Source organism: Falco biarmicus, chromosome 2 (genome assembly GCF_023638135.1).
Source record: "Falco biarmicus isolate bFalBia1 chromosome 2, bFalBia1.pri, whole genome shotgun sequence".
Taxonomy (NCBI): Eukaryota; Metazoa; Chordata; class Aves; order Falconiformes; family Falconidae; genus Falco; species Falco biarmicus.
In genome coordinates, this window is record NC_079289.1 from 118,960,314 (window position 1) to 118,983,675 (window position 23,362).

A 23,362-nucleotide genomic window follows, 5' to 3' on the forward strand; every position below is an offset into this window, starting at 1 on the left:
CCTGGTCACAAACAGAGCCACTTGCTCCTGCGGGTATCTAAAAGAATTCAGTGAAGCTGTGGATAAGCTCCCTCCCGGCTCCCCCTTGCTCCCTTGGAAATGAGTTTTCTAAAGCCCTAATATATTGTCTTTGTCCCTGTGGCCAGCAGCATTATCCACAGTATTTATTTTCCTTTGTGCTTTTATATCCAGTTTATGCTAGGACCAAAGGATACCTATATATCTACCTGTGCTGGTAAAAGCAAATCAATCTGGATGTCGGTGGTTTTGCTCTTTATGGGGTGAAGTGAAATGAGACCCGAGTTACTTACAGTGCTTGTTTTATGGGAGAAATGAGCTTGCGATAAGAAGGGCAGACATTGCCTAAACTCTGTCTCATAAATGAGTTTCCTGAAGCAAAGCACTCGCTAAAATTGATGCCTGCTTTGCTCCTTACCTGTGATTCACTTTCCAGACAGAATCAATATATTCTTAAATTTCTTCACTCTCTTGCCTTCTTCATAACCCGGGGAATAGCGATGTATCCCCGACCTGAGCCTATAGGCTTGGCTGTTAAACCTCTGGGGCCCAAGGAGGGGATTGAAAGTGCTTGACTGGGACTCCCCTACACATTCTCACATCCCAGCTTTGTTGCTTGAAGGCAGTTTGGCTCACGTAACCAAATCCCCTTTATAATCACTTGCCCCTTGTGCTTTGATTCTCGTGTTCTAGGGGAGCTACACCTGCCCAGTCTTCGTTTCCACCCCCACCCCCCCGCGAGCCAGTGGTAATTAAGTTCTGAGGCACTTGGAAAAGCAATACTTTCCCCTGTGAAAACACCGAAGCAGGAAAAGCTTCTTCCATGAAGTCATGGAGCAAGAATGGCGCGGCGAGGGGCGGCCGGCGAGAAGCGTGCTGCTCCCCGCCGACATTCCTGCAGCCACACGTGTCCCCTCCTCAGGCATTGTCTCCTCACCCGGGATCCGGCGGACAAATATAGGCATGGAGGAAAGCTGTGGATGCCTGTAAGGCGTTATCCCCGGTGACCTTGAGAGAGGGGCATATAAAGTCTGGACCAGGCGGAGGCGTGACGCTCGCTGTGTGCTCTCAGGGTGAGTACCGACCTCTCGCGCTTGTGAACGAGAGTAGCTGGCGGGGCTCTAACGCTGTTCCACGGGGTTGATGTGACTGAGGTTTTAAGGTCTTTAACTGAAGTTAAGGTCTTAGTAATATTGCTAAATGTGTAGCCTATGTTAGTCATCCTAGGATGCTGCTTGAATGCTAGGGTGGCAAATAAGCGTTTCTTCTCTAACATCGGTGCATTCATTTAGCAGCTAGAATAACCACTGAGGAAAGCGTCAGGTCCCTTGTAATTATGCATGTGGGTGGACTGATTAGTCAGTACCTGCAAGTCATATTTTCTGTCTATCAGCTGCAAGTGGTGATGGCTTATGCAGTTTGCAATTTCAAGCAGCTTGTTGCTCCAAGGAGTTCTTTAATCCAACCTGAGTTACAGCCCTTGGAGAATTACAGGGTTCCCTTGCAAAGGCAGGCGGGTGTCTCTGCCGTAGCTATTGCAGGTGAACCATTAGCATTACAGCAGCTCTTCCAACAGCCCCGGCAAGGAAGGATGAGGTCCCACCTTTGCAAGTCTGAATTTCAAGTCCAAATTGTCAGCGGTGCTGGGCATGCCACTTAGCTTGGTGTAGCAACATTGGCTTTCTACAGGGAGTAGCTGTTTCCAAGCATCTTCCAAAGTTCATATACAAGGGCTGGCTCTTTTTGTTGTTAGCTAGAACAGACTGAAAGGTAAGCCAATGTCTTTCGCTCTGCCTTATCTTTCCCAACTATACTACCTTTAAAAAATAATTTTATGACCATAAACTAAACAACATTTCCAGTTTCTCATATCTGGCACAGATTTGCCACACTGAGTTCTGTGTACCTGCAAGGTGTTCGCTGCCTGGGCTCCCACCTCTGTTGTAAATCCGAAAAAAAAAGAATTCTCTCCCAGCTGCCATAGTGCTGCTTTATAGTGTAACACACTTGCTGCAGCGGTTCCCCCTGAATATATGTGGAAAAAAGATAAGAAGGAGATAGCTGAGTAACTGTCCCTAAGAGGTCTGCACATGGAGCTGGGCTGCGCAGAAGCAGTCTGCAGCATTCAGTGTATATTAGGACCTGTGAGAATCTGTCCCGAGTCCTCGAGATTAACACTGGAGTGGCTTCTCGAGATGTTCACATTTGATGTGAAATGACACTTCCATGCTCTAAGGCTGTTCTGCTTAAAGGTAGGAACTGCTGTAATTCCATTGCTCCACGCTCCCCATGGGAGAGAGGCTTTGCCATGCTGCTAGTTTTGAGTCGTGTCTCCAGCTGGGAATTTTGGTCGGCTCAGATGATCTTAAAATAATTGGTGATGGTTGTGCTTATGTAGGCCCTTAATCTTTAAAAAAGAAAAAAAACAGTTAAGGCTAGTTCTGAAGAAGAAAGTTTTTGCTCTACAGCACCAAGAAAGAAGGTCTCAAGCTCATACTGCAGCAGTGGGTGAGGGCTGAATGTAAAATGTTTGGCAGTCCTGCTGTTTAAGGGCTTCACATTCCCTGGGAGGAATGTGCTGAAAAAAACCTGCCTTGGTTGATGGAGAGTTTTTATCCCTACCAGGATTTTGTTAGAAAGAAATTTAATTTAATTTTGAAAGACTACAGTGTCTGTCTTGATAGGACTCTTGAAAATTTGTCCAGCTGCTCCGAATATTGCACAGTAAATAAAGTAAGGGAAGAGGTAATATCTGAGGGTCACTTGTACAGCTTCAAGTAGGAATCGAATGGTGTCTTGACTCGAAAGAAAAAATATATATATGAAATTCTGAAATTGTGTGCATGTCTGTACACCTTTTAGCAGTGAAACTTCTTTTAGACATTCTCTGGACAGCACCCTGAGTGTTTTACATATGTGTGTAAGTGTTTATATGTGTGTGTATAAAAAAGATTTAGAAAAATAAAACCATAGCTGTACGATCACTTTATAGGATACATAACAATCAAATTAATCGCTTGGCAGTATGAACCAGCAAATTGGTCTCGCTTACCCCCATGTCCCCTGCCCTCTCTTTCATGATAAAAGGCTCCTAAACACCATGGCCTTGCAAGTGTCGGTATTAAGCTGGACTAATAAGCTCAAATCAATCTAAAAAACTACGAAGCCCTTGCACCCATACTGCAGATGCACTTTTCTCCACCGTGCCTTGCTGCAGGGGGACACCCAAGCCGGTGAATTCGGAGGTACCAGCCACTTGGGAAGCTGCACGAGCATGGGACCTCCCTGAGCTGTTTTAGTCCCGTTTTTTTCTAATAACATTTTTTCAATAACACTCTAATTGGTGTGATCAGAGGAGCATGCTGCAGGTAGCAGAGCTGTTTCCAGCTCCGGTGCTGGCTTTCTCCAGCACAAGTGTGGGCAGGTGTCCCTGGAGCCGCACCAAGGGCGTAACACACACCCCTGCAGCAGTTCTCCGTTCGCAGCGAGGAAGCCTCGCTCCGTGATGCCAAGAAAACGCCCGCCTGAGGTGATGCTTGAAGTGGCTGAGGTGCACAGCCCTGGGGAGACGGCTGGAGAGCAGACCCCTGCTCCAGGCAAATTTGAAAGGGGCCAGAAAGGGCCCCCGGTAAGTGGCTTTTAAAATCACAGCTTCAAGTGGTGCCTCCTGCACTTAAAACACCATGCATGCCGCAAAGAAGAGATTAAATTCTCCTGCGGAGATAACTGTACCCACACCGAGGTTTTGAACCACACAGGCTCTGGCTGGCTTTAAAAAAGGCTGAGCCAGAGGAGGGTTTAGCTAGGGATGCTGTACAGCCCCAGATCTGCATCAGGTGTTTGCATTACCAGTTCATCAGATCAGCCACCTGCCATGTGGCACTGAGTGTTTTGTATTGCCTCAGATCACCCACGAAATGTATGTTTTTCTTCCCCACCCCCCTACCCCCTCCTTCCTTGGGTAGACCACGTCCCTTTCTTTTTCCTCTTTGAGCTGTGCCGCCTTGAATCCTTGCCAAGATGATGGACATGTCGGAATTCGGGGAGGCTGCTCCCTTCCTCCGAAAGAGCGAGAAGGAGCTGATGATGGCACAGACGGTCGCCTTCGATGGTGAGTGCCTGCGCCCCGTATGCTGCCAGCAGCTGCTGCAGAGGGATAAGGGTTACATCCCGGCGTGGTTGTGGTACCCAGAGCAAAGCAGGATGCAAAGAAGGATGCAAAGCAGGATGCAAAGCCTCCGTTGTTGCTGCTGCTGCTGTTCGAGTCAGCTGGTTGAACCAAATTCTGGTTTCTTTATTCTGCAAAGCTATTAAAAAACCTCAGGTAGTACTAAATAGAAATAATCTCCCGATTTATAGTAAATAGATTTAGAAGATAGGTGTATTTGTACTGCTCTGCTAAAGGGGGGATCACTTCTTGTCCGCTTGGAAGAAAAACAACACACGCTGATGTTCTTCCAGTAAGGAGAGGGATTCTGTGGCCTGACAAGACGTCTCGTTGTGTCGTACCTCTACATCTGTTTGATTTGCAGGCTGTATGACAATCTGACCTTAGCTTTTCATTTTCCATAATTTATTCTTCATGAAAAGGATTTCTCTGAGCCCTGAGGTGTAGCATAAGTACAAATACACCCACAACCACAGCATTTCACTATTCAGGGTAGTCGCTGCAGCTAAAGACCTAAAGTCCAGTGCAGCTACTCCAAACTCTAAAAAGCCACGCACATAACTCAGGGTGAGTTATTAATTTTCAAGACAAACCTCAGAAGAATGTGCAAGAATAAGGTTAAATCTGATAGCTGGCAGGCAAATAATGTGGGCTGCATTCCTCACTCAGATTGCGATTTTCTCTGTGACGTTTTAGCAAACGCCTTAATTTGGGCTTGGCTCTCAGCTCCTCCATCTGCGCACTGGTGATAATGATTATGGATTTCCCGTGGAGGCTGAGGCTTAGCCAGCATTTGTGAAATATTTTGACACCTTGTGCTGGAAGGAGCTAGAAGAAGCCAAGTGGCAGTTTCAAAGGGGAGACAATGTTTGGGAGCCCCGCTTTGGCAGGCAGCTCCCCAGCGCTGCCCATCTCCTGAGGTCCCAGAGGTTTTGTGTCCCTTGTGCAGAAAAAATAACGCAGCCATCTCGCTTAGCTAGGCACGGTGTCACTGTCTGACACCAGGCTGCGAACCCTCGGTCTCCTTCATTTCACAGGCAAGAAGAAATGTTGGGTTCCCGATGAGAAGAAAGCTTACGTTGAAGCTGAAATCACAGAAACCAGCGGTGGCAAAGTGACCGTGGAGACAACAGATGGAAGGGTACAGAGCTGCTTGTGTCTGATCCGTGGCTAACAGGGCTGGAGCAGCGAGCTCCAGAAATTACCTGTCCTTGTTTAAGCTCAGTTGCCTGTTTCATGGAATGGGCTGCCAACGGGAAGCCCCAGTAAGTGATGCCGTATCAGAACAACACATGAAAAACCACCAAGGGAAACCCATCCATGCGGTGGTGGTAGCGGTAAATTCAAATGGAATTATGTACAAAAGCTAGGTTCGAGCTGGAGGACTTCCCTCTGCACGAGAGAGAGAAAAAAAAATAACGTTCTCCTATAAACTGTGTGAAGCAACAAAAAATCCCAGTGTTTTCCAGTGTTGCTGTACTTACTTGTCTTTGCAGACCATGACTATCAAAGAAGATGATGTGCAGTCCATGAACCCTCCCAAATTTGACATGATCGAGGACATGGCTATGCTGACCCATCTGAACGAGGCGTCTGTGCTGTACAATCTGAGAAAGCGCTACAGCAACTGGATGATCTATGTAAGGGTCGTTACAAGGGTATATTTAGAAATTGCTCTTGAAGTGCTTCAAGAGCAGATGTCATGTTTGAACACGTTGTGTTCGTCATAGTCAGTCTGCAGCTTCGACAAGTGGCCAAACCGAGTGTCTTGCTTATCTTTTCAGGAAAGAAGTTCCTTGGAGCTGGCTTCTGCCTGAGCGCAGGCAGACAAAGCCATGAACAAGGGGGTGCCTAGTTCCTTGGGTTTGCTTGCTTGCCAAGGAGAGGGGTGGCAGGGAGCGTATTTTCAGCAATCAAGGCGCTGGGGAGACCTAGTTTATTTTTACTGTCCTAATATTAACCCATGTCAGCACCAGCCATGGAGATCGCTTTGTTAAGACACGATTCCTTGAGCTCCAAGCACGCACACAACTTCTTTTAAGTATGAGCCTTTCTATCTTTAGTTCAGTAATCTTATTACCTTCATTTTCAGTGCTGACATCTGTCCTGTTTCACTCTGGCCTTTCCCCTTGCTCTGTACCTTCCCCGTGACTTCATTAACATAATTTCTGTCAGCACCAGAACAAGCTTCAGTAGCTTTTATGAGGCCAGACTTTTACTCCATTTGCTGCATTCGGTTGTGTCTGAAATGAGTCAGGGGATTCTGTACATTTGCTAGCCCATCCCTGTTCTGCTTTTTGGTGTTCCTCAGAGGAGTGAATTCAACTTTTCCCCATTTAAATTCTGGTTGTTGAACATTTTCTGCATTTCTCTGACAGCCCCTGCATGGGCACACACAGCCTAAAGCGTAGTTTTGCTTGCAGGTCAGTAGCGGTAGAAAATCAGTCATCTTGCCTTAATCCATTTACTGGCTGGGGGTTTTCTTTCCCTTGTAGAAAATGGGACTCGGGACTCATGCCAAAGCCATTCTGGAGCAGGTCCTGATGCTATTTTTGGGGGGAAGGCACCTGGATTTTACCTGAGATTTTTAGAACTTAATTGAGCTCACTGATCCGTGCGCACATAGTGCTCGTGTCCCCCTGATAACTGGGTTTCTTCAGAGATTTTTGCTTCGATCTGGACCAAGTACCTGAAAAGTCACCAGCTAACAGCGACTCCCTGGGGTTACAGCTGCAAACTCCTCCTTCCTCAGAGGCACCAGGCCCCAGCTAACTGATGTAGATAGCCCAAAGAGCAACTACAAAAATAGATTTTTGCCAACCGTGTTTCTCCAAAAGCTGAAAGAAGCTCCACAGCTTTGGGGAATAACCCTGTGAAGTCGCTCTCTTTTTGAACACCCACCAGAAATTGCCCCAAGGTGCTCACATCAGATTAATAAAAGGAGATTGTTCCTCTGCCTAAGAACAGAGCTCAAGCAGCAAAGCTGTTACTTTTCTTTCCTTCGTAACGACAATTTTCAAGAGGAAAGAACTCTCGTGGGGCAGCAAGGCAGAAAATCAGACCTTGGTCTGTTTGCTGGCCCTTGGTTTTGCTGAAGGGGCTGTTTCTGGCTGTCATCCTGAAAACTGCCCCCCCCCGCCCCGCCCCCCCCCCCCCCCCCCCAATGGGAAGCTGTTTGATATCTGCCGGTTTGATAGCGGTCACCGACAGGAGGTCACTGAGCGGGCTGGGAGCCTGTTAGAAACTCAGAGCAAAGGCTGCAAGTCAAGTCAGAATTCAAACTCGGATCAGAAGCTGGAAACACCGTGTCCTGCTCGGTTAGCTAAGACTTTTTCTTCTTATTCCTTGAGCCGTTTATTTTTCACTCTTGTTTTCTTTCTTTGTTTTTTTTTCACCTCTCCAGACCTATTCTGGTTTATTCTGTGTGACTATAAATCCCTACAAGTGGCTGCCTGTCTACAAGTCAGAGGTTGTTGCTGCATACAAGGGCAAGAGGCGCTCGGAGGCGCCTCCCCACATCTTCTCTATTGCTGATAACGCATACCATGACATGCTGCGTAGTAAGTGGCCCTGTTTGCTTTCCGATCTGGTTCGGCTTTATTTTATTTATTCATGTATTGCTTTATTCGTTTATTTATTCACTGGCGTGATTGGTACCGAGTGGAAGTTTGTAAGAGCTTCTGCAGTCTGCCACAAATGTGCAAATCCTCTACAAGCAGCAGGGGCTCAACAGTCTGCATCAATTTTTACATATATGTATATATATATATATACACACACACACATGTATTTGTTTTCTAACTCCCCTGACTGTCCCTGCGGCACTGGTGGTAGCAGTGAGCTCTGTATATGGGTTATCTGTAAGGTGCACAAATGTAGGTGTCTGAACTGGGTGAATCCATCAGTTTGTAACAGAAATGGAGCTGTGCCCCAAAGGTCTGGAAGTATTTTCCCAACTTCAAAATTGAACTTACGGTCAGTCTATGCTCAGTTAGAATACTCTAACGCTTGTAAAATGTATTTATGCAAAGGTTAGTGAAGGCCAGCTATCTAGGGCGCTGTGCACGCATCGCTCGCATGAACCAGCCGTAAGCAGCAACCCTGTGACACCAAACTCCGAATTTTCCTCTGAAATTTTCTCATCCTGACCCTCAAATTACTGGGAAAAAAAGAGTGTATCAGCAGAGGGCAGCAGTGATGTGCTCACACCAGGTTCTGGGAGGCAGCAGGGTAAATCCCAAAGAGACCTGGTGGAAACACATCCTGCTGTCACCTGGTTTTAAAAAAATGGGAAGTGCCACAGCTGTGAGGGGACAGAAAGCACTGGGCAAAGGGGATGTGTGTGGCAGCAAAGTGATGCTCTTTCATCAGCTAAGGGTGACATATGGCCAGGCTGCCCATTATGTAGCCTGTCACAACGACTGGAATTAAGAAAGAAAAGAGGAATTTAGGCTCAACAGCTTGAGAAGCTGCTATGACTTAGCATTTACGGAACTCGGTTAATAATACATTAAGGTTGCAAAATGTTCTAATAAACACTTATTTCTGGTCAGGCCATTAACAGCGGGGACACTAGTTCCTTCCAGCAGCACGGCCAGCTGAAGAGTACATACACAGTGAAGAAACAGCAAAATTGCATGGGTGGGTCTTGTACCGCAGGAGCAGAAGGGTCAGATGTGAGCAAAGATGTACTCAGGAGTAAGAAAAAAAACCATTTTGATGACAGGAAATTGCATGATTTATAGTTTCCCAGACAGAGGGGGAATGTGCACAACTGACAGGTCTTTAATAGTGACTTGACAGAACATGAGAGGGCAGGGCTAGAGCTGGCACTGCTGCCCGTCAGGTCAGCCTAGGTGATGCTAGTGTTCACCTTCCCACCCCTGCGTCAGCTGATTCCCTCCTGTCTTTGCAGGACTGATTCTAGAATAGTTGCTACTTGTTTGCAATTATAATAAGCAATTTGTACAGCTTGCTAAGTTTGTCCTTTTTTTTTTTTTTTTTTTCCCTCTCCCCCTCCACAGATCGGGAGAATCAGTCTATGCTGATCACGTAAGTGCTTCTTTTTTGACTGATTTGAGACTCTGTTGCTGTGAAAAACTTAGAAGAAAAAAAATCCTGCTGAACTACAAGCTGACCCTTGAAAGCTCAGCTGAATCGCCCAGAACTTGATCCAGGCCAAGTTACTGGCAATTTGGCCATCTGATGGCTGCCTTCAGCCCCGAGGGAGAGGAGCAGCCAAGGGCTGGATGGAGGCTGGTCCATCCCTGATCCCCATCTGGTGATCATCCCAAATAGGCTTTTAAACAACTCAGTAGACAATTAAAGAAGCTTCTTCCAGGGTTTGCCTTGCTGTGGCTGCCCTCTTCGGACACGGAAGACTCCTTTTTAATGTGGTTGCTCTTGCTGCAAATTATAGTTACGAATGTTGTGTAGACATGTCTAAAGGGAGGGAGTTGACCAAGGCAGTAAAGAAGAGGCACATCGTTTCCTGGCAAGCATCAAAGATGGAGAGTTGGGTGTCTCTCTACACAGTTCGCATGTGCTCCTGTATAACGCTGGCAAATTAGTGCAGCTTTTCTGCAGGTTTTCTAGCTCATTCGCTCTATGTAGGTGTACCTCAGATCCTCAGCCCAGGTGCCTGTAACAAAAGCTTCATGCCCTTAAAGGCAGCTCAGTGTAGTGTGGGTTTGTACAAGATTTCTGAGCCCAGTCACAGAAAGAATGCTGTCAGAGGCATTCACCTCTTCATTCAGTCATTTTAATCTGCTTTCCACGGAAATAGCCCAACAGCAGGCTGCAGAAATGGGAGTCAGCGGTCCCGAGAGCAGCCTGCGTGGGGGGGTAGCTGGCAGGACAGAGGGTGGAAGGATGAGTTACAGCTGTTTGAGCAATGCCTCTGTTATCTTCCTCCTTCCTTTAGTGGAGAATCCGGTGCTGGCAAGACTGTCAACACAAAACGCGTCATCCAGTACTTTGCCACGGTGGCAGCCCTGGGGGAGCCTGGTAAAAAGAATGTAAGTCTGCTGGTGGCTCTTTCCTCTCAGACTCCCACGGTTGTGTACCACTAGCCTCACAAGTCTGCATCCCGGATGCTAGACCTCGGCAGGCATGGTTAAGAAAAGAAACTGGTGGGAAAAGATACTGGTGTTTCTACGTGGCATTACCGAGAGCATGCAGCTCTGAAGGTAGCAGGGCAATGCCCACCTGAACGTGCCACGCTCCAAAGGGAGCAGCAAAACCACTCCCGCTGCTGCTTTTTTCTAGGAGTTTTAGGTTTTGTGTGTGTTAAATATGCTTATTGTTGTGTTAAAGCTGGCCAAAAGATGAGAGACTGATGATTAAGAAGTCTCATTTTTATTTCACATAGAGAGCAGTCTTCAAAAGGACTAGGATTAAAATTTCTCATCAAAAAGTCTGTTTTGTTGAAAGCCTTTTTTTCCACAAAAAAAGGAATATTTTGACAAAAGGTATTTTTTTTCAATCAGCTTTTCTGTATTTTTCTTTGGATAAGTATTGTTCTGCTTCTAAGTTCCTTCTAAGGTCACGGTGAATGCTGTATTTGTGCTGCTTTTAATCTTATCTTGCTATGAGCTTGTTCACTCTGAGCTTCATTGCACCTGAATGGTCAACACTTTTTTGTGGTGAATTTACCAATTCCTGTGAACTGTATTTACACGGCCAAAATTTCAGCCAGGCTCAGATTCTGTACACGTAACTCACATCACCAAAATTTAATATACATTCACACAAGGCCTGCAGGGCTCTCTGAACACATGACAGCGTGGTCCAGAGCCAGCATTCTGTGTGTGCTGAGCTTGGTGTCTGAGACCTGGTGTGCTCAGGGAAAAATCGTGCAAATAACATACTGCAGCTGGAAGATATTCCATGTAGTTTATCAGCTCAGGTGGCATTTTCATTATCATTACCCTTTTTTTTTCTTTTTCCCAAATAATCCAAGAGTTCAAGGGCAGCATGATCTAATAGTCTAAAACTTGTCTGTTTGCATTTACATTATTTTATTCTTACCACCTGGCACCAGTCTCTTCTCCCTGTCCAGTTAGTTAGCCTTTGGGTTCATTGTGGAACGTCTCCAGAGCAAAATTAGGCAGATGTTTGGAGTGGAGGTTAAAGCAGCAGGCTGGGTAGGAACAACGCTTGGCTGTTTTGTGATGTGCGGTAAATGCAAAGAAACAGTTGCAAGTGCTTTTGGAAGCAAGGATTCAAAAAGCCCTGCAAAAAGTCCTGCTGGTGCGTTGGTGCCCATTAGACATCTGACCTTGCTAATCTTTATCTTCTGTAATGTCCTTGGTGTTAGCACTCACATTCTCTCTCTCTCTCTCTTTTCCCTCCTCCATTGTGTTCCTCTTTCGACAGCAACCAGCTACCAAAACTGGGGTAAGTCATCAGCTTTGCTATTTTATCTTTTCCACGTGCAAATGCTACTTGGCTCTGTCGGTCCATGTCACGAACCGCAGCATCTCGCTTTGCGCCGTTCCCTGGTGAAGGACCCCTGGAGCCCAAGCACATAAAGCAGTTCGCTTCAGCAAACTGAAATTTGTGCAAGTGACAGTTAATGCTTTTCTCATCTCCAAGAATCCCAAATATTACAAGTGCTGAGTGCCTTCAAATCTAATGCGTTTCAGTGCTCGTCACTGCCTTCAGTAGCCCTACACACATCCACGTGGATGTCCCCACCAGCTTCACGGTCCATGGGAAGACATGGTGACCTCTTTTGTATGCAGATGGTATAAAATATGAGATCCACAAAGCGAAACAGCGGGGAGCAGCAGAATGTTTGAGGCCTTTTAAGCACTCGAAACTGACTGATGCTGATGCTGTTATGCCATTCGCACTGTGCCACCCCCGGGGTGAGCTAATCCCATCGCTGCAGGGGCTTTTCTCTGGGAGTGAATGTGTGGCTGGCTTAGAGGTGACACTGAGTTTGTGGCCTGTAGGTTTCTCAATACTATTTCGACCTTGGTTTCCAGGGAACCTTGGAGGATCAAATCATTCAAGCGAACCCAGCCCTAGAAGCTTTTGGAAATGCCAAAACTCTGAGAAACGACAACTCCTCACGTTTTGTAAGTCTGTAATGTAAGGCAAGGATGTCCTCTTCAACAATGGCCAGTTAGTAATGTCTCTGTAGTAAGCCCTTTGTAAGTTGCTTCTCATTTCTTCTATTGTAATGGGTGGATTTCCACATAGTGGAAGAGTAACAGAGTAGGATCTAACCAGGAAAAACTAACCAGTGAAAGGATTGAAGATAAAAAGGAACAAAGGTAGATCCACCCTGAATAACTGTTTAAACTGTACGTGAGGGGAAGACAAGCAAAGCCTAGCTTTATGAAACCTTTTGAGCTGCAATGGCAGGTCTTCCCCAGGACCACCTCTGCTGCATAGCCTTATTTTTCCACCACATTTTCCACCCGCCTAAGTCATTCCCGTGCCCTGTGATAGCTCTACTTTGTCATCAAGTGTCAGAAATGGTCAGAATTGCACCGAGGTCCCTGCTCCCTCCACATGTCCCCCCTCTGCAGACCCACACACGCAGCAGTGCTCCTGCCTTTGACCCGCCTACCATCCATCTACCTTTTTGGCTGAATAAGCTGCCCCCGGCTTGTCCTCAGAGCTGACATGACCTTGGGCCTCTCCTCATCTCCATCAGGCTTGCAGGAGAGCAATGCCCTCGGGAGCTCTGCCTCTGCCCCATCTGGCTGACGTTGGCTCAGAGGTCTGGAAGAAATGGCAGGAGGATGACAGCCTGAGTTTGTAGCCCTTGCTTCCCAAAGAAATCCAGTCGAAAATGAAATTGGAAGGGGTGGAGAGGGTCAGGGGTTGTAAGCAGGGTTGAAAAGCTACACAATTGTATGAGGAGTTTGTCAGCTGAATGGAAATTAATTATTTAAAAGAGTTCATGTGTTTGAATACGAGAAATTAAATGAAAATGACTCAATTTTTATGAATTTGGGGGGATGAATATGCAAATTATTATATATATAAAATATATATTAAAAATAGGGGGAAAAGCAGTGTAAAATCACAGTACCCATCTGATGTAAAGAGTTGCACGTCAGTTAGGACTGCAAATGAAGAGCAGTGTAAAAAGCAGCCCGTGTCCTGTGCCCAGGCGTGTTGCTCCGAGCCCTGCTCTGCAGCAAGCCTGCATCGCCAAGCTGGAAGCCACGTGCGTTCCCCTGTCTTAGCCTGGCAGATAAGTCCACTGTTATCCTTTCCCCGCAAGCTGATTACATAGCTGCACGTATGGATTTAGGCTTGGAAAAGCGTAATATCATTGTCTGATACCTCTCATTGAAAATCTGCCTGTGCAAAGCCAAGGAGTTAGCATAAATGGGCTCTTTGGGCCAAATGATTGCCTGCAAGCAGCACCCTTTGTTTCCTTCTGTGTATACTATATGCACTAATTAGAACATTCTTCTCTGTGAATTAGGGTAAATTTATCCGAATCCATTTTGGAACCACAGGCAAGCTGTCATCTGCTGATATTGAGATTTGTAAGCACAAAACTCTCTCCTTTTACAAAATATAATTGCTCATCTGGAAAGCTTGGAGAGCCATTCTCACTGAATTTTCCTTTGTGCAACTAGATTTATTGGAGAAATCCCGAGTGATTTTCCAGCAACCGGGTGAAAGAGACTATCACATCTTCTACCAAATCCTGTCAGGAAAGAAGCCGGAGTTACTAGGTAAGCAGCATGTGGAGCCGCAGCTTTTAAGAATCAAACTTCAGCTGAACAGACAGTGGCTGAGGAGGGGGCAGGGGGCCAAGCCTTGGGCTTCCACTTGGTGAAACTGCACTTCCACTGTCAGATGCGCTCTTTTAAAGCTGCCTTTTAAAGATGCTGTTCCGACGGCAGCAACAGAGACTTTTTTTCTGTGATACACTGATGCAGGTGCCCTAGCAAGTGAAGTGGTATGATGGATCAGTCTGAAGGGAATGAGTCTTAGATAGGACTTCTAAAACATAGCGTTATGAAGGCAAAAGATGTCACACCAAATTTGTGTAATCCAAGGTCTCGAAACATCTGGAAAATGCTGTGCCTCTGACAGCATTTGTGATGATGAAACTTTAATTGCCCAGATTTTCATGTATAAGGAGATTTGCTTATAAGTCCATGAACAAAAGGTAGTTTCTTCTTTCTGCTCCAAATGCCTAAACTGGCATCCTAGCATGTCGTGCAGCAAGAGAGAATACGCAAAGCTGCCTGCTGCTGATTTCTGTGGTGACTGCCCCTTCTGAGCTTCCCCTGGCTGCACGCAGTCCCACAGACCTGCTGGAGGAGAGCAGGGAGCAGATGTGCTCTCTCTGCTCCCAACCCCAGAGCTTTGAATAAAACCATCACTAGTTTTTAAGTGATGTGGTTTGCTGACTTTAATTTGTGCTCTGAAGGAACACATTTTATAAAGTACATTGAAGAGTCACTTTATTGCTCTGCTAAACTCCTACTAAGCCATAGCAATCATAATCTGTTTTGAAGGTTTATTATCCTGACGGTGTGTGGTGAGGTCCCTAACCTTCTTAGCTCTTACATGGCCTTATTAACGGTGATTACGGGAAAGATTACAAAGAAGCATTGCACTGAGATTCCTATGCGAACCCCTGTGCTGGGAAAATATGTTCTTTCTTATAAATCATCGGTCTGTATACAACAGCACACCCCTTTCTGGCCAGCAGGAGCACGCCTGCAGGCTCTTCAAGGGGCTGGAACCGATGGGGATCTTCTGTTTTGTAGACATGAAATGTATGCATTTGTATATAAACACATAGGTATCTAAATATAGAGAAGCATAAATATAGAAAAATATAAATGTAGTTAATGAGTACTTAACCGTGACTATATAGCAAAGTTAAACAGACTTAGAATATTATTATATATACACATATATTGATAGGCATATATGTATATGCATATGCGCATATTTAGACATGTAGGCATGTGTGTACATATATAAAAGATTGAAATCTAGAGCAAACCTTGGTCTGCTGAATGTGGGTGAAACTTTCCGTTGGTTTAGGGAAGCAGGACTCTCCCTGCAGTTTTGGAGCCAGCTAGCTTTCTAGGAAACAACTCTACATTCTGGGGTTTAGATGTGAAGGAAAAGGAAAAGGGGGAGAAAGAGACACCCACATTCAGACTTTTGTTCATCAACAGCCAAGTGTCTTCTGCCAAGAGTCCTGGAAGTTGCTATTTTTGCGAGTCTGTTATAAAAGAGGGAAACCGTGTCCACTGTCCCTGTCTTGGATCACACTAAAACCTTTTTCTCCTCTGTACTTAGATGGGACTTTTACCCCTACAGGCATGCAAGGCAGAGAGTAGGGCTAGATGGGAAATGACGAACTCAGTATGTTGCAAAACAGGCTTAACAGATGTGCATGCAGTATTCCCATATTCCTTTTATTCACGCTTTCTCTAAATCTTGGTCTTCTGGAATAGTAGAAGAAGAGAGTTGGTTGCTGCCCTGCAGTTGTAAAAAAAAAAAAAAACAAAACAACAAAACAAACCACAAACAACACAGAAAACAACTTTATATGGAGTTGTGCAGAGACAAATGTATGTCAGAGTTGCTTTTTCCATCTCCATTTTTGGGGGATTTCCTGAATGAAGGGTAGTTTTGACCTTGGCTGTTCTTTTACAGATATGCTACTGGTATCTACCAACCCATACGACTACCACTTCTGCTCACAAGGAGTAGTTACAGTGGACAACTTGGATGATGGAGAAGAACTGCTGGCAACGGATGTAAGCCTGTATTGATTTCGCTTTGTGCCTCATAGATGAGGTGCATGGGGGGAGGAAAAGTGGTGGCAGAAGCCTGTCTTCTGACACTGAAACTATTGGACTAAAGGGAAAGCAGAAATGGGTCTTAATTGCATGTGTTCATACTGCGAAGCACGAGGCCTGATAAACTATTATACTCTTGAATCTGGCCTTGCTCCATGTAATGCCCACGGGCACAACATTCTTATAATTAGATGTATAAAATGCTAGGTGAAGGGAGGTCTCCTCCTGCTCCCCAGCCACTGCTGGCCTTCAGGGTGTTCCAGCGGCTGCCTTGTGTGATAACGCCCCTTGGCAGGTTGGTAATGTCTGCCCGGCAAAGGTAGATCGCGAGGCTGCAAAATGCTGTTGCTTTTGAATAGGGAAGTGACAAAACACCTGCACTTCTCTTCACAGCAAGCCATGGACATCCTGGGGTTTGTGCCCGATGAGAAGTCTGGCTCCTACAAGCTCACAGGTGCCATCATGCACTTTGGGAACATGAAGTTCAAACAAAGGCCCAGAGAAGAGCAGGCAGAGGCTGATGGCACTGAAAGTAAGAGTAACACCTAAAATTACTCCTTCCCTTCAGAAGTCCAGCACGTACCATGCATTGCGTTGCAGCAGAAGCAGGCTGTTTGCTTTCATCTTGCACCGTGTAGGTCCTGCTCAGCCAAGAGTGCTGTGCTTTATTTGTAGCAGTGGCTTACTCAGCGGTGGGTAACCTGATTTAGTAGAAGGTGAATAGAAACAGTCAGAGTAACCCAATGTAATTCTGGTTTTGTGCCCATTTGAACAAAATGGTTGTAAAAACCTGTTGTCTTAGCTTTTTGTCTCTTACATGTCATCATGTCTTGCTTCTTTACTTCCTCTTGCACCTGAAATCTATAACCAGTGTGGAGATATGTCCTTTTCCCTGTGCCTGAAGCGTTTCTCAAGGTTCTTGCAGTGGTTGGGGTCTAAGGCAGCTAGATGGCCTTCTCTACCACAAAAAAAAAAAAAAAAAAGAAAAAAAGCACAGGCACACCTAACACACGTCATTAAAACCCCAAGGTCTTTATTCAGTTTCTCTTTGGAAGTGGATGTACTTAATGTTTTTTCTTGGCCAGGCATGCTTCCATGTGGAAGTTTAAACCAGCTGAAACCTCGGTTCTCTTGATCAGGTGCCGATAAAGCTGCCTACCTAATGGGAATCAACTCCTCCGATTTAATTAAGGGTTTATTGCACCCAAGAGTGAAAGTTGGCAACGAGTATGTGACCAAAGGTCAAAGTGTTGAACAGGTAAGGAGAAGCTTTTGGGGTCTTTGGATAACTGTCCTGCAAGCCTTGAGGATTCACCTGTAACATCTCAGGGAGACAGGCAGCTGCTAGAAATATTAACTCATACCTCTAGTACCTGTTCTCATTTTACATGCCCAAACTTGGGGGAAGAGACAGTGAAAGTGAGGGAAACTGGCAGATTGCCAAAAGCATAGTGTCTGGCCTTCGATAGGATTGTTTTTCTGATGTGTTAGTAGCAGCCACTCAAAGAAATCAGGTGCAGGAAAACCACATGGGGATTGAAATCTAATTCTGGATGAGAACAGTTACCGAGAAGAGTTGAGCCATGGATTGTTTGTTCACTCATCACTCATTCATTATTCATGTAATTTTAAGCTCTGTGTGACCTCAATCAGCTAAAGGTAATACCCACTTAGAGGTACCTCCTAATTCAGGGAACAGAAGTCCTAGGGTTAGCACCGCTGCAGCTGTGACAGTGTTGTAGAAGATGCTGCAGCATTTTGGTTAACATGAATCTGTTGTTTGAAGACAGGCTGTGGTACAGGCTCAGAAACTAGAAAACTGCTGGGGAGAAGTCTATCCTGTTGGTGTGGTTGCACCTGGGCTAAAAAGAGACTTCTGATGGACTCTTCTTATCGCCTGCTTATGCCACAGCATCCCTCAACAAGTAGAAGCAAATGGCAATGAGCAACTTGAGCACACAGACCTCCCCTATTCTGGCAGTAGCTCTGGGCATCATGGCTGGCATCCAGCCGGTGAGCTTTCTGGTACCTAACTTCCACGGCAATGTGTAAGGCATTAAAATATTCGCAACTTGCTCTCCGGCTATTTCCCAAGAGGTACTTTACTAGCACTTTTTGTATGTATTAGTATACATACATATACATAACAATGGTTCGACAAAAAGCCAGCACAGGTGATGGGAGAAGCTATGTGTTGTGTTAAGTATGCCTTGGTGGTCATAAGAACCACCATGACATTTCATTTAAACCATAAGCAGGGATTGAAGCAGGCACTGAAATCCCTGTGTTCACAGAGTGGTGTTGTGAAACATGTGTTTTAGGTTTTGTATGCTGTGGGAGCCTTATCTAAGGCAGTGTACGATCGGATGTTCAAATGGCTGGTGGTCCGTATCAACAAGACCTTGGACACTAAGCTGCCGAGACAGTTCTTCATTGGAGTCCTGGATATCGCCGGGTTTGAAATCTTTGATGTGAGTATTAATGTGTAAGGCGGAAGGACATAACAGACACCAAGCCCCTGGGTGGTTATTCCTGTTTTCTAAAAGAACAGAAGGCTGTGAGCTGAGAAAGTTGTAAAGCAAATCGTGTATATGAGTTTACAAGGGTTTTCCATTAATAGATGTAGAAAACACTCATCATTTAGCACAGCTGAACATGCTGATAGTTCCTGGGGAGGAAGAGGGTGAAAACCTTTAGCAAAGACAACACCTTGCATGCTTTGGGCTGTGTTTTAGAAGAATGTATTGTTCCCAATCTTTCTCTTTGAGAGAAAGCATCTTGTATAGGGTAAGATATTTCTTCCTCTTCATATAGGATATGTCTTCGTCTCGGTATAAGATAAGAGATACATCATCCTCTCAATATAAGTAAAAAAATTTTTACAGTGAGGACATTCCATCACTAGAACAGCCTCCCCAGGGAGTTTGTAGAGTCCCCATCACTGGGGGTTTCACGCTGTGACTGGACAGGGTGCTAGGCAGTCTCATCTAGGCTCCCTCTCCCACAAAACGTTGGACCAGGTGATCTTTCAAGGTCCCTTCCAACCTGGGCTGCTCTGTGATTCGATCATCACTGTAAAGAAGTGTATGTGCATAAAGCATGTCACAACTTCTGTTTCTCAGAATCTGTCCCTGAAGATGTTTAATGCTGCTGCTCTGTGTTGCTGTCCGTACGCAGCAGAGCAGGGTGCGTTGGCTCTGCTCCGCAGGACTGCTGTGGCATGCTGCCGAAGGGAAGGGCATCCTGACAGACCTGAACAAATCTGGGCATGAGGCAGCCAGCAGCCTGCCACTGAACTCCCCCCTCCTATGCCTTGGGTGTTATGCCCAGTAGTCTCCCAACCCGCCACTGTGTAGAAGGTTTTAGCTATAAACAGTTTCCTTCTTGCTATTCCACCAAGCCCTTACCATCGTTAACTGTGGTGCAACGCTTCTTTTTTTATCTCCTCCTGCAGTTTAACAGCTTTGAGCAACTCTGTATCAATTACACTAATGAGAAACTGCAACAGTTTTTCAACCATCACATGTTTGTCCTGGAGCAAGAAGAGTATAAGAAGGAAGGCATTGACTGGGTGTTCATTGACTTTGGCATGGACCTGCAGGCCTGCATTGATCTGATCGAGAAGGTGTGTACGGCAGCTCTGAGGTGTATCTGCTGAATTGGTTTTACTCATGATGCTCCCTTGGAGGTGTCCTCAGGGCTCAGTGGGCAGAGTAGAGCAGACAGCAGGGCGGTTCCTGCCTTTCTATGTGCAATGCAGTATCAAAGGGCGATGGGTATCGGTGGTGACTTGGCTTCGCCTCTGTAAGTTTGCGTTACGGAGCCAGCAGTAACCACAAACTGTACCTGTTAGTCCGTATGGCTGTGTAATCTTAGGGTTTGCTTTTGTCTTTCTCTGTCCCTACTGCCCTTCCATTTACTTTATTCCCCATACGCTTAACATCAAACTTCATTTGTCAGCTTCTCAGGGCAAATGCTATGTGTCAGTACGTGCCCCATGAAACTCCTGCTCGTGACATTATATTGATGTGCAAGCCCTTTGTGCTTTGCCTGGAACTATTGCTTCCCTCTCGCCGCTTCCCCAGCATGGGAGATGCCTTTCCTTTTCCTTTTTTGCGAGTATAATGTGGTCCTGCTGGGGACAGCTGTCCCTTGCTGTATCGCTCTTTCTGCCACGTCTTACGTATGGCATGGCATCTAACCCTGCTGATCTGTGAGGAAAAATGAAATTTTAAGTCCTGCCTTAGCTGGAGTGGAAAGGCTGATTATTGAGTGCTCTTCTACTTGATCACTTTCCTCCCCAGGGGTAGGTTATCTGCACATGAACTTAGTCCCTCAAACAACCCGTCCAGTGCTAGGAAGCTAGTTCATCTGTTCCTGAAACATGAATGATAAAATGTGAGTTGGTCCAGCTGCCCTGAAAGGGAAATCAGACCCTTCCTGGAAGTCATCATAAAGCCTCCTAAGGCAGAAGTGACATACTGAATAGCCAAAGGTGTGGCTACTACTTAACAGAATAGTCCAAGGCTTCCTCCTTCAAAATATCAAAAAAAGATATTTTGCAGGCTTAAAATTCCATCAGGCCAGACTTAAAAGCTGCACAGCTACCGAAAGCAGGCAGCCTAAGCATGTTCCAATGAAGATGTCCTTAAATCCACAGCCACTGGGAATCCTGTCGATCCTTGAAGAGGAGTGTATGTTCCCAAAAGCTACAGATATGACATTCAAAGCCAAACTCTATGACAATCATCTCGGCAAGTCACCTAACCTACAGAAGCCCAGGCCTGATAAGAAAAGGAAATACGAAGCTCACTTTGAACTTCTTCATTATGCCGGTGCAGTAAGTTCCCCTGCTGCAGGCTGACTTTGTATCGGGGTCTTCCAAGTGGGGTTTGGCCCATAGCGCACAATGAGGGAGGGTGGGAAGGATGAGGAGGCGACGAAAGGAACGGTCAGGAGTAAAAGCCTCAACTCTCTCTGCACAAGTAGTGCAACACAGTGAGGCACCACCAGACTCCAGGACTCCTGGTCCTTGGATACACAAATAAAACGAAACAAGCTGAGGAAGGCTGATAGCGCTTTTGCCAAAAACATGCCTTGCCTTGCCTTTATCACTTTTCTTGTAATCAGGTTAGGATTAGTATTTAAACAGCAGCAGCATCTAACTTTCCACCTTGGTTCCCTGTACAAATGAACAGAGTAATTTCTGCCTAAATTCAGGGAGGGTTAAAAAAAAACCAAAACAAAAACCAACAACCAAAACTTTGATGTTCACTTTTTAGTCGCATTAGGACCAGCGCATCAAAGTAGCAAAAGCAAATGTGGTTAATTCTGCTGTGAAGGTTTAGTCACCAGGTCTGCTGCTGATGGGGTGAGCGGGAATACAATCCAATACTGTGATGCCTGAGCCAAAACTTGCCCAGTTCCAGAGCTTGGCCACCCAGTTTGCAGGCCAGACAGCCAGACAGAATTTGAGAGGGACACAGGAAATTTTTTATCAGACTAGAGTTGATATGAAGCCTCAGCACAGCAGAGCTGGAGCTTACCTGATGCTGTTAATTTCAGATTATAATTGAACATTAAGCTAATTTTGTATTCATTAAGAGAAGTCATGCCCATCTTGGTCTTTAGCTGTAGTTGTTAATGCATTCAGCAAAGAAAATTAGAATTTCTATCCCCTTGAGGTACTAATAATAGAACATATTTTTCCACTAAACAGAGCTGTGGCGAAGTCCTGGAGTTAGATTTTTAATTAATAAGTTTCTGTCAGAAAACCTTAATTATTTCAGTGTAGCATGCTGTTGTGAAATTATTACTTGTGCATCTTATACTTCAGCAGTTATTAGTAGGGTTCCTGGGGCAGTGATGACCTGGTATGTCTATGGCCAACCGCATGGAGAGTCCCTGGGAAGGTGTAGGGACTGGACCGTCTGGAAGGGCTGTGCAGGATTTGGATGGTAATTATTAGGAAGAGAGGCTCAGGACCTAGGGAGCAGAGAACTGGAGGGGGAGAGCTGAAAAACCAGGTGGCTGTTACCACTTAGAGCACAGCACTTTGCAGAAGGTCCACTGGTTCCAAGGCAAAGTCTAAAGAACTACTAGCTGCTCTGAAGAGGAACATTTGCAACCTCTGGTTTGTTTTCTAAACCCTTGCTGCAGGTTCCCTATAACATCATTGGGTGGCTTGAGAAGAACAAAGACCCGCTTAATGAAACCGTAGTAGGTATTTTCCAAAAATCATCTAACAAGCTCCTGGCAAGCTTGTTTGAAAGCTATGTCGGCGCTGACAGCGGTAAGCAGCATCAGCTTCCGTGGGTTTTCCTCCGTTTCTGGGATGTGTGCTTGGCAATGAATTGCAGAGAGAAACCAATTCTCTCTGCAGCAATTGACTTAATGCTAAATGAGGCATGGACTAATTATTTAGATGCGTACAGCATCTGTAGGAGTTTGCCAGTTACACCAAGGAGGCCATTAGCTCAGCTAGCTTGAATGTGTAATACCTCTGAGCAATTTTGGCAAGGAAAGCTGTGTGTTGTGAACGCTCCGGTGGGAGTTTGAGCGTGTGAGCGTTCAGATATGCAGACAAGTATTGCACAAAAAAATTTTGTACATAAATACCTACGAACAAACACAGCTCTTGTTTCCCACGCCGTAGTCCTTATTGCTAGCCACCTTGAATTAAATAAGAAATACAATGTTTAAGAGAGAGGTTTGGAATATTTTATTGTGTAAGTGGCAAGCAGACGCTGAAGGTACCTGAACACCATTGGCCAAAGTAGGTTTTGCCAATGCATCTTCTTTATTGCTCACTGCTGGGTTTTTGTTTGTTTGTTTGACAAGACTAATTCACACAGAACTGTTTTATTTGTGAGAAGACAAGTAGAAAGCATCCAGAAAATTGATCTTGAGTAAATAAGACTGGCATTCATTACAAAGACGTAGCTCTTCAGTCCTGAAGTTGAAATCACTTACAGCCTATTTATTAGCAACCCCGTCTCCATAGATGTTGTCGTCATGAATCATGAGGTGCTTTGAGGAGGCAAGCAGGCTGCAGACTTCATAATGTGAATAAGAGACGGAGATGAATGTAAATAACCAAAATCTTGCCTCTAGCAAATTCTTGCAAGTTACTAACTGCCTATTTGCCTGCAGACATTCCTGTCTGTCTGAATACTACCTTGCTTTTCTTCAGTGTCAGGAGACAAGAACAGCCTGTCCAGCTCAGCCTCCTCCAGTCTCGGCAGCGTCACTTGCAGAAGGGGGCAAGGTTGTGGATAAATCCATCAAGCACATTGCACTCTTCGCTTCACCTTTTTATGTTGACTATTGTTGACAGGTGACAGAATGCCAGACCTCCTGGGAATGATCTAAT

At 45.5% G+C, this 23,362-nt stretch overlaps 1 protein-coding gene across 1 annotated transcript in view; it reads left to right on the forward strand.

Moving 5' to 3' along the window:
* Window positions 1–23,362, forward strand: part of MYH15 (myosin heavy chain 15) — a 69,844-nt gene that overhangs the window by 20,538 nt on the left and 25,944 nt on the right. Inside the window, exons 6-23 of the mRNA XM_056327465.1 lie at window positions 712–1,091; window positions 3,984–4,129; window positions 5,224–5,327; window positions 5,683–5,826; window positions 7,590–7,746; window positions 9,211–9,238; window positions 10,110–10,203; window positions 11,564–11,584; window positions 12,178–12,270; window positions 13,638–13,701; window positions 13,795–13,893; window positions 15,845–15,948; window positions 16,384–16,522; window positions 17,130–17,248; window positions 18,312–18,461; window positions 19,445–19,615; window positions 20,651–20,830; window positions 22,150–22,282. Coding sequence (XP_056183440.1) covers window positions 4,039–4,129; window positions 5,224–5,327; window positions 5,683–5,826; window positions 7,590–7,746; window positions 9,211–9,238; window positions 10,110–10,203; window positions 11,564–11,584; window positions 12,178–12,270; window positions 13,638–13,701; window positions 13,795–13,893; window positions 15,845–15,948; window positions 16,384–16,522; window positions 17,130–17,248; window positions 18,312–18,461; window positions 19,445–19,615; window positions 20,651–20,830; window positions 22,150–22,282 — 1,891 coding nt within the window. The 5' untranslated portion in view covers window positions 712–1,091; window positions 3,984–4,038. The remainder of the gene's footprint in view (window positions 1–711; window positions 1,092–3,983; window positions 4,130–5,223; window positions 5,328–5,682; window positions 5,827–7,589; window positions 7,747–9,210; window positions 9,239–10,109; window positions 10,204–11,563; window positions 11,585–12,177; window positions 12,271–13,637; window positions 13,702–13,794; window positions 13,894–15,844; window positions 15,949–16,383; window positions 16,523–17,129; window positions 17,249–18,311; window positions 18,462–19,444; window positions 19,616–20,650; window positions 20,831–22,149; window positions 22,283–23,362) is intronic.